General features: G+C 45.1%; 1 protein-coding gene across 2 annotated transcripts; it reads left to right on the forward strand.

Annotated features, from left to right (window-relative positions):
• Positions 1-7635: 7635 nt before the first annotated feature.
• MRFAP1L1 (Morf4 family associated protein 1 like 1) lies at positions 7636-9758 on the forward strand. Of its 2 annotated transcripts, XM_060013020.1 has the most exons (3): positions 7636-7704; positions 7823-8257; positions 8750-9758. In XM_060013020.1, the coding sequence occupies exon 2, from the start codon at positions 7861-7863 to the stop codon at positions 8242-8244; it is 384 nt and encodes a 127-aa protein (XP_059869003.1). In that variant the 5' UTR covers positions 7636-7704; positions 7823-7860; the 3' UTR covers positions 8245-8257; positions 8750-9758. The 2 variants fall into 2 exon arrangements, with proteins under 2 accessions (XP_059869003.1, XP_059869002.1); XM_060013019.1 differs by lacking the exon at positions 7636-7704 and having other exon boundaries at positions 7727-8257.
• Positions 9759-11083: the final 1325 nt, after the last annotated feature.

The raw sequence follows: 11083 nt of genomic DNA on the forward strand, positions 1-11083 counted from the left end.
CAATCACAAGTAATGAAATTGAAAGTGTGATTAAAAATCTTCCAACAAACAAAAGTCCAGGACCAGATGGCCTCACAGGTGAATTCTATCAAGCATTTAGGGAAGAGCTAACACCCATCCTTCTCAAACTCTTCCAAAAAATTGCAAAGAAAGGAACACTCCCAAACTCATTCTATGAGGCTGCCATCACCCTGATACCAAAACCAGACAAAGATACCACAGAAAAAGAAAATTACAGGCCAGTATCACTGATGAATATAGATTCAAAAATCCTCAACAAAATACTAGCAAACAATCCAACAACACATTAAAAGGATCATACACCATGATCAAGTGGGATTTATCCCAGGGATGCAAGGATTCTTCAATATATGCAAATCAATCAATGTGATACACCATATTAACAAATTGAAGAATAAAAACCATATGATCATCTCAATAGATGCAGAAAAAGCTTTTGACAAAATTCAACAGCCACTATGATAAAAACTCTCCAGAAAGTGGGCATAGAGGGAACCTGCCTCAAAATAATAAAGGCCATATATGACAAACCCACAGCAAACATCATTCTCAATGGTGAAAAACTGAAAGCCTTTCCTCTAAGATCAGGAATAAGACAAGGATGTCCACTCTTGCCACTATTATTCAACATAGTTTTGGAAGTCCTAGCCATGGCAATCAGAGAAGAAAAAGAAATAAAAGGAATACAAATTGGAATAGAAGAAGTAAAACTGTCACTGTTTGCAGATGACATGATGCTATACATAGAGAATCCTAAAGATGCCACCAGAAAACTACTAGAGCTAATCAATGAATCTGGGAAAGCTGCAGGATACAAAATTAATGCACAGAAATCTCTTGCATTCCTATACACTAACAACAAAAGATCAGAAAGAGAAATTAAGGAAACAATCCCATTCACCATTGCAGCAAAAAGAATAAAATACCTAGGAATAAACCTACCTAAGGAGGTAAAAGACCTGTACTCAAGAAACTATAAGACACTGATGAAAGAAATCGAAGATGACACAAACAGATGGAGAGATATACCATGTTCTTGGATTGGAAGAATCAATATTGTGAAAATGACTACACAACCCAAAGCAATCTACAGATTCAATGCAATCCCTATCAAATTACCAGTGGCATTTTTTTACAGAACTAGAACAAAATATCTTAAAATTTGTGCAGGGACACAAAAGACCCCAAATAGCCAAAGCAGTCTTGAGGGAAAAAAATGGAGCTAGAGGAATTAGACTCCCTGACTTCAGACTATACTACAAAGCTACAGTAATCAAGACAATGTGGTACTGGCACAAAAACAGAAATATTGATCAATGGAACAGGATAGGAAGCTCAGAGGTAAACCCACGCACCCATGGTCAACTAATCTATGACAAAGGCGGCAAGGATATACAATGGAGAAAAGACTGCCTCTTCAATAAGTGGTGCTGGGAAAACTGGACAGCTACATGTAAAAGAATGAAATTAGGACACTCCCTAACACCATACAAAAAAATAAACTCAAAATTGATTAGAGACCTAAATGTAAGACTGGACACTATAAAACTCTTAGAGGAAAACATAGAAAGAACACTCTTTGACGTAAATCACAGCAAGATCTCTTTTGATCCACCTTCTAGAGTAACGGAAATAAAAACAAAAATAAACAAATGGGACCTAATGAAACTTAAAACCTTTTGCAAAGCAAAGGAAAACATAAGACAAGAAGACAACCCTCAGAACAGGGGAAAATATTTGCAAACGAATCAACGGACAAAGGATTAATCTCCAAAATATATAAACAGTTCATTCAGCTCAATATTAAAAAAACAAACAACCCAATCCAAAAATGGGCAGAAGACCTAAATAGACATTTCTCCAAAGAAGACATACAGATGGCCAAGAAGCACATGAAAAGCACTCAACATCACTAAGTATTAGAGAAATGCAAATCAAAACTACAATGAGGTATCACCTCACACCAGTTAGAATGGGCATCATCAGAAACTCTACAAACAACAAATGCTGGAGAGGGTGTGGAGAAAAGGGAACCCTCTTGCACAGTTGGTGGGAATGTAAATTGATACAGCCAACATGGAGAACAGTATGGAGGTTCCTAAAAAAACTAAAAACAGAATTACCATATGACCCAGCAATCCCACTACTGGGCATATACCCAGAGAAAACCACAATTCAAAAGACACATGCACCCCAGTGTTCACTGCAGCACTATTTACAATAGCCAGGTCATGGAAGCAACCTAAATGTCCATCGACAGATGAATGGTTAAAGAAGTTGTGGTACATATATACAATGGAATATTACTCAGCCATAAAAAGGATCGAAATTGGTCATTTTTAGAGATGTGGATGGATCTAGAGACTGTCATACAGAGTGAAGTAAGTCAGAAAGAGAAAAACAAATATCATATATTAACGCATATATGTGGAACCTAGAAAAATGGTACAGATGAACCAGTTTGCAGGGCAGAAATAGAGACACAGATGTAGAGAACAAACGTATGGACACCAAGGAGGGAAAGTGGTGGGGTGGGGGTTGTGGTGGGATGAATTGGGAGATTGGGATTGACATATATACACTAATATGTATAAAATAGATAACTAATAAGAAAAAATTATGTCTTTAATTAAACTGAAATATAATTCTGACAAAAAAAAAGAGACCATTATCCTCTAGCACAGTAGGTTTCTAAAATGACAGACATCTGTAATGTTCCCAAAATTATCTGTAAAGCCCTTTGTTTCTCAGTTTTAAAAAGTAAAAAAAAAAAAAAAAATTCTCCAGTCTGAGCATGTTGAAGGTTAGAATTTTTCATTCTGTTTAAAATTCTTCCAAATTAAAACTTACACTAGACTTTGGATCCATTTGTTAAAATGCAGCAGTTAGTTTGCAAGAACGAATTGGGGAGATGGATTTCTAGCAAATGATTTCCAGTAAAAAACCTTTGCATATCTGGTGGGTGGAACTGAGAACTCAGCATCAGGGCTTAATAAGGCTGGTGGATGACCTTCTTCTTCTATTTGGACCCAAGGATCTTTGTGAGGTTTGTTTTTTTCTTCTTAACTTCAGGAGTCATTAAATGCAGGTATCAACGTAAGCTGGATATATAAGTAGACCTTCGCCTTGCTCTATCATGAGGTGTTAAACCAAGGTTTTCAAAATAATGAAGCGTATTTAATCCCACCACTTTCACTGAAAAATATTATCAGCTAACTAGGCCTATGTGTGTGTGAGAGAGAGAATAAAAGACTTTTTAGGACTATGTGAAAAGAAATAATTATTTAAAACTATTAAAACTACTTCCTCTCATCCCTTACATTTCTGTCTTGTGTATGTTAATCTACTTAACGTTACCAGTACAGATTGTGACTATAGTTTTAGATGAACCAATGAACATGTACTGGAAGTGTTACTGCACCAAACTTGGGTCCACTCACCTGTGTGCAGTGAAGCCAAGCTACTGACACCAGCTTGTGCTGAAGGAAAGTGCAGCGTTTATTGCAGACGCCAAGCAAGGAGTCCAGGGCAGCCAGTGGTTAAAAGACCCGAACTCCCTGAAGCCTTTCAGGGAAACGTTTTTAATGCCAGGGTGAGGGAGAGGGGTTGTGGGCTGTGTGGTCAGCTCGTGGACATTCTTCTGATTGGTTGGTGGTGAGGTAATTGGGAGTCAACATCATCAACCTTCTGGTTCCAACCGGTCTGGGGTCTACAGTGCTTCTTCTGGGGTCAGCTAACGTCTTCCACCTGGTGGAGGTTTCGGGATCTGCAAAACAGCTCAAAGGACATGGCTCAGAACATTATCTATAGCCCCTGAGGAGGAACTAAAGGTCCTTGACTTTGTTGAATGGCTAAAGTATTATTATTTTGTCTGGCTTGAGTGTTTTCCTTTTTTTCTGCATTTTCTCACTTCTCTGATTAAATTTATTCTTTGACTAAAGTTTTTATACAAACAAAAGGCAGGTGGAGGACGTGGGCGGGGATCTGTTTTGGGGAAGGCCTCGTAGGGTCCTGCTCGGTCACAGGAGTGCTGGTCACACACTTTTTCTGATAAAGGCATCTGGTCTGAAAAGCTTGAAGACCACTGAGGTACACACTTCCGTCAGCGTGTGTGAAGTGGCCTGAGCCGATGGCACGCGTGTCCTCTTCAGCTTCGTGGCTTTGTGGCTGTGTGTCTCTGCCACGTGGGAAGAGGCAGAGGCAGGAGCTTGGGGGTTCGTGCTAGGCATTCTCCCCTCGATTCATCGCTCCCTAGGATATTACAGGGGGAAGGAGGAGGAACTACTTTCAGTAATTCCGCTGATGGTGGTCTTGAGTACGTATAATAATCTCCACATCTTCGCAGTATCTAGTCTTTGAATGTCATTTGTTTCTTCCGCAGTTACCCTCTTTTCCCAAGGTGTTCGCCATTTGAAAATCTCTCATATCCCTAAGTGATTCCTCTTGATTCGTTAATGATTTGGTTCCAGGGGCTTTCAAGAGGAAACTTATTCCTGATGTGATGTTTGACACCTGCTTGGTGAAATGAGCAATTCATGCCCAGCACGATGCTAGAGCAATACTGCATTAAGACTTTGGTGAGAACATGTGTCTTCTGGGAATTTTGTTACATGAAGTCACTCTGCTTTTAACTCCTTTGCTAAGCTTAAAAAAAAACCAAAGCAGCCTTTCTTAATTTCAATGAACTTAAAATACCGAAGTCCTCATCTTTTTCTCTTGTATATGATGGCAAGCAAGCTTGGGTTCCGCCAGCTGAACCTGGACAAGACCCCTACAAGCCATGTTACATCTCCCCCAGCCTCAGTTTCTCCATCTGCAAAATGGGGCCAATAATGGGCCTATAATAATACCTGCTCCCTTTTATGCCTTAACACAGTTATTATTAAATTGATTTATGCTAGTGAACTTCTCTTAGAAGAGTGAGACTTCTTTCTTTTTCCATTGACGAAATCGTTTCTAATACGGGAACCATCATCCCTGCATTTCCCACAGCCAGAATCGTTTTTGGCCTTATGAATTGAATTCAGATCCGCTACTCCTGATGTCGGATATCCTCCACTGCAGAAACAAAACAAACAAAAATCCCTCAGACTCTTCCAAACTGGTTGTGTCAGTTTGGAGTTTCTGACCAGCGCAGAGAGCCTTGCTCAGGTTACATCTCGTTACTGTCTTACAGGCTGTTTCCCTCGGAGGTGACCCATTAACACTGGGTTGCACAGGCAGGACACTCTCACCCTTGCTTCCCCTGGGGTCTCAGGACTTCTTATTTCAGCCCAGTTTTTGGAACTTGGGCAACAGCAGCTTCCTCTGGAAGGGGGAGGTCCCGGGCTTAAGTGGGTTTCTACTTTGGAGGACCTTCTCTGGGTCACCCTCTCCTATCTCCTGCCCCCAGCAAGCTCTCTTTACCCTTTAGGCGGCTGCTACACAGAGCCCAGGACGAAGGAGCTTTCTGAAGCCCCATGAAAATTTTTGAGACCTAAAAAAAAAAAAAAAAAGGATTGACCCCAAAATATGAAAATAAAACAAAATTAAGAATCATTTAATTTGGACTTCCCTGGTGGCGCAGTGGTTAAGAATCCACCTGCCAATGCAAGGGACACGGATTCGAGCCCTGGTCCAGGAAGATCCCACATACCACAGAGGAAAAAGGAATAGGGTTGAAAAGACATCAGTCTTCTGTAGGCCCTTTTGCCTTTTAATCTTTTTTTCTGTGGCCTCTCCCGTTGTGGAGCACAGGCTCCGGACGCGCAGGCCCAGCGGCCATGGCTCACGGGCCCAGCCGCTCCGCCGCATGTGGGATCCTCCCGGACCAGGGCACGAACCCGTGTTCGTGGATTTTTTACAAGAGCAACCAGATATAAAGAACCGTGGAAAGTCAACAAAAAATAAGCACTTTACCTATGTCTAAGCTTGGTATTTACAAACAAGAAAACAAAACATTTTGTTTTCTTGTTATTTTGTGGGGTTTTTTTTGCGGTACGCGGGCCTCTCACTGTTGTGGCCTCTCCCGTTGCGGAGCACAGGCTCTGGACGCGCAGGCTCAGCGGCCATGGCTCACGGGCCCAGCCACTCCGCGGCATGTGGGATCTTCCACGGAACGGAGCACGAACCCGTGTCCCCTGCATCGGCAGGCGGACTCTCAACCACTGCGCCACCAGGGAAGCCCTTTACAAAGCATTTTCATGATTATTGTATCTCTTCATTATTAACTCTGCTATTTTCAAAACTGGGAGTTGTGTCCATTTTGACTGGAAAACAGAAGCCAAACCAATGCACCTGTGCAAGCTCTCCTGACATTTTTATTTCTCTTTTGTGACTGGGTCAATAGGCTATGAAATTAACTTATCTTTCCTTAAAATTTTGTGTTAAGTGAAGAGTAAAGCAAATTTACTAACATATGCCAAGTTCTGCTCCAGGCTTTAGAGACATAGAGCTGAATACGTCCCTCAAGGAGCGTTCGACCCGACAAAAAGGCGTAAAGACTAGGCCAGTGGAACCTCAGGATAAAACAGACCAGGCCTTTTACCCTGGGGATGGGGGGGGGGGTTGGTCTGGTGAAAAGACACCCAGACACGTCTGACCGTTATCCGAAAATGAACAAAAAAAAGCCTGTAAGGGGCTTCCCTGCTGGCTCAGTGGTTAAGAATCCGCCTACCAGTGCAGAGGACACGTGTTCGAGCCCTGGTCCGGGAAGGATCCCACACGCTGCGGAGCAACTAAGCCCGTGTGCCACAACTACTGGCCTGTGCTCTAGAGCCCGCCAGCCATAACTACTGAGCCCGCGTGCCACAACTACTGAAGCCCGTGTGCCTAGAGCCCGTTCTCCGCAACAAGAGAAGCCACCGCAATGAGAAGCCCGCGCAACCGCAACAAATAGCCCCCGCTCGCCTCAACTAGAGAAAGACCTGCACGCAGCAATGGAAACCCAACGCAGCCTAAAATAAAATAAAAATATATTTTTTTAAAAAAAAAGAGAAAAGAAAATAAGCCAGTAAGACATTAGGGAGGGGTCCAGTCGTGGTAGTAAACAGGATGGGGCTATCAGCGATGGACCAGGAATGTCACATACTTTGAGTACATTATTACGTAGGGCTGTCCCCGTTTACTGTAGGAAGACAGCGTTGACATCTTCAAAAGATGGAAACCCTTTAAGAGAAACCCTTTAGGAGGAGGGAGCACCAGAAGGGCTCACCTCCAAAGCCAGGGTAGCGGCCAGGCTCAGGACGAGGGTGAAGCGGGAGGGGCAACATGAGAGTGCGCGCGTACGCGCGTGGGGTAGCCGTTAGGCGCACCACAAGGGTGAAAGGGGAGGGGGATAAGGGAGTTCGTGCGTGCGCGTCCGCGCGTGCGTGGGTAGCGGAGGCGAGCAGCACGGGGTGAAGGGGGAGGGGGATAAGAGAGCTCGTGCATTCACGTCCGCGCGGGGGTGAGTAGCGGAGGGGCGCAGCGCGGAGGAGTAGGAGGAGGGGAGGAAAAGGGAGAGCGTGCGCGCGCGCGTGGGTGTGTGCGCGCGCGGCCGTGGTAGAGCGGATTGCGTCGCCCTCTATTGACGTGCGCGCGCCCGCACCTAGTTCTACCAGCGGCGTGACCGTAAAGAGGCACGGCCGTGTCGTGAAAGGGGCCGCAACACGCAGGGCGCTGGTTGACGGCCGCGACTCCATTTTGTCCTCCGGTTCTTTGCTCGTAAGTCGCTTGATTCCGTGGCTTCTGTGAGGCTAAAAGTTTAAAAGGGGTAAAAGTTTTAAAGAATATTCTGGAAGTGTGTTGGTAAGCATAGCGAGTCTCCATTTTCTCTCTGCAGCCGACTTGTGTCCTGCGGTTCCGGAATAGCGGGGGAAGATGCGGCCCTTGGACATCGTGGAGCTGGCAGAGCCGGAGGAGGTGGAGGTGCTGGAGCCCGAGGAGGACTTCGAGCAGTTCCTGCTCCCGGTCATCAACGAGATGCGCGAGGACATCGCGGCGCTGAGCCGCGAGCACGGGAGAGCCTACCTGCGGAACCGGAGCAAGCTGTGGGAGATGGATAGTATGCTCATCCAGATCAAGACGCAGGTGGAGGCCTCGGAGGAGAGCGCGCTCAACCATCTGCAGAACGCGGACGACGGAGTCGAGGGCAGAGGGACCAAACGGTGCGAGAAGGCGGAGGAGAAGGCCAAGGAGATCGCGAAGATGGCAGAGATGCTGGTGGAGCTGGTCCGGCGGATAGAGAAGAGCGAGTCGTCCTGAAGGAGGGTCGGCGGTAAGGCGGGGACCGGCGGGAGCCGCACGGAGGTCGCAGGCGTCGCCCGACGCTTGGGTCAGCTTCGGGGACGTTTATTTACTAAGGATTCGCGGGGGATGGGAGTTGGGAGAAGAGAATAAAAGCGTGCTCAATTTTCATTTTAGGAGGTGTTAGTGGGTACCGTTTATTTATTTTTGTTACGTCTCTGGTAATTTGGGGGAACACATTGGTTGGTTGGTTGGTTTTGACTTGTACGTGTTTGGTTGAAACCAAAGGTCACGATCAGTAGGATAACTGTAGGGTAATAAGAAAATCACGGTACAGGCCATTGAGCAAAGGGGGGTAGAAATACAGAATTGTCAGAGGGAAGGCCATTATTGGACGCTTCCAGACTTTGCTGGAAGACTGGAAGGGGTCAGGTGGCATGCAGAAGAGGTGGTGTCCTGCGAGGCTGAGTTTGTGAGGGTTTTCTCACTTCCTAATGATGAGTTTCTCCCAATTGCACTTCAGGTTTACAGCCAGTGGATTCTGGTCAACTGATGGAGATTGGCTGACACCCTGGAGAAGCTGAAACCAGAGAGCCTTTTGTTTTCTCTTTTTTTCTCTGTCTACACTCTGTCCTCACACTACGTTTCTGCTATGGTCTGTGGTTAATGACCTCAGTATGAGTTTTGACTGTTAATTGTTTTTGTTTGGGGAGGTACCTTTGATTTGGAAAATGCTCTCACAAGAATTAGGGCCTAGATTGTAAGCTGTTGCAGCAGTCACATTTGTTCCTGGGCTTTCGTTATTTCTAAATTTTTGAGGTGCTTTGCTCTTTCTTGTGTGACCTGATAGCTCCCTGGAACTTTGGGTCTGTGTGTAACAGATGAGACTCAGTTGGAGTTCTCCGGCTCTGAAGGTGTTGAAGGAAATGCATTATTTCTGGAAGACGACTCCATGCAGCGATTGCCAACGAAGCTGAAGAACGGACCAGACTTCAATTGGGAATGAGGAGGGGGCTGATCTGGCTGGGACTGATGAACCAAAAGAAGGGCTGCGGGATGGTGGTGTGTTTGGGGACTTTAATTTCTATGTGAGACCAAAGGAGGAGAGATGTATTTTGTTCAAATTTTAGGTTTTATGCGGCACACTGATGTAACTTGTCTGGTCAGATTGTTTGGACAACGTAACTCAGCTTTATGTGACATGGAACCTAGACTAGGAGACGAGATAGGTCTTGGTATTCTGTGTAATCGATGTAATATCCTGATGCATTTCAGGGGATTCTGGACATAAAATAAAAGCGATATTTGCAAAGGCCCTTGAGGGTCTGGGGAAGAAAAGCAAGGGCTGTCTGTTTTGGACCCTAAACTGCACAGGGACTAGGTGTCTTCAAGATTCATAAGTTGTCTAGCTGTAAGTTCATTTCAGTAGCAGACCTGACAAGTATTTGAGGTCAAAACCCTACCGTGTGTTTAAAAAAAATTTTACCATGTTAATAAAAGTATTCATTTGCTTGAAAAGACAAGGCTTAAAAGATTATTGACTGAGAAATATTGTTCTTTAAAAATGAAATTTTTCTCGTTGAATGTTATCTTCGTTAAATGGGGGGTGAATTTCTTATGGTTTTGGAGGCTCTCAGTAAGCCTTGATCATAGGGAAGGTTCATCTCTCGTGCTGCTGTGGAAACTGGCTGAGGAAAGAGCATGCAGTTGTCCCTCCTATCAGCAGTGGGTTGGTTCCAGGACCCCCCCCGCTTCCCACAGATACCAAAATCCAGGGCTGCTCAAGTTCGTTATGTCAGATGACATAGTACAGTCGGTCCTCCAGTCCTCTGTGTCTACAGTTGAGCATCCCTCAGAACTTAACCTGTATGCTAGTTTTCACCGTAAAGTCTGCTTCCTGGGAATCCAGCTGCTAGCAAGTGTGACACAGTAGTAACCATGTGTCTGTCCCAAGCTGGATACCATGTCTTAGAGCACTGAGTGGGGGAAGGCAAGGAAAGTATTTCAGAGCAAGTAACTGGTGACCTTGGCCTTGAAGGATGGGTACAGCTTCCAAGGAGGAGGAGAGAATGGGGGACATCCCACACATAGGGAACACTAGGAGAAAAAGCCAGCAGTGGGGAGGAGTGGATATGATGAATGAAGAACCAGGAAAAACAGCCACCAAAAGCTACATTTGCCAAAAGTAGGACCTGTGCTAAGTAGACTACACTTCGTTCTTATTTCACTAGTTTTCCAGTAATTCTTCTTTTCTGTCTCAGGATACCACATTTCATTTGGTAATTTATTTTTAAAAGAGGTAATACAAATGGCACAGAATTCAAAAGAAAAAAAGTGATCCCGGGCTTCCCTGGTGGCGCAGTGGTTGAGAATCCGCCTGCTCATGCAGGGCACACGGGTTTGAGCCCTGGTCTGGGAGGATCCCACATGCCGCGGAGCAACTAGGCCTGTGAGCCACAAGTACTGAGCCTGCGCGTCTGGAGCCTGTGCTCCGCAACAAGAGAGGCCGCGACAGTGAGAGGGCCGCGACAGTGAGAGGCCCGCGCACCGCGATGAAGAGTGGCCCCCGCTCGCCGCAACTAGAGAAAGCCCTCGCACAGAAACGAAGACCCAACACAGCAAAAATTAATTAATAAACTACCCCCAACATCTTCTTAAAAAAAAAAAGTGATCCCCTCTTCTCCCTAGCATCCTGGGAAGACAGCCATTCACCAGTGTCTTGTATATCCTTGCAAATACTGTGTGTTTGCACATGTACATATATAACTCTCCGATCTTTTTTGTACGTAAGTAGAAACACACCTGTGAATGTTTTTTTTTTCCCCCACTTAAAACTGTAGTTTGCAAGTTAACCCTA

This window comes from Delphinus delphis, chromosome 5 (assembly GCF_949987515.2).
Source record: "Delphinus delphis chromosome 5, mDelDel1.2, whole genome shotgun sequence".
In the NCBI taxonomy this organism is placed as follows: Eukaryota; Metazoa; Chordata; class Mammalia; order Artiodactyla; family Delphinidae; genus Delphinus; species Delphinus delphis.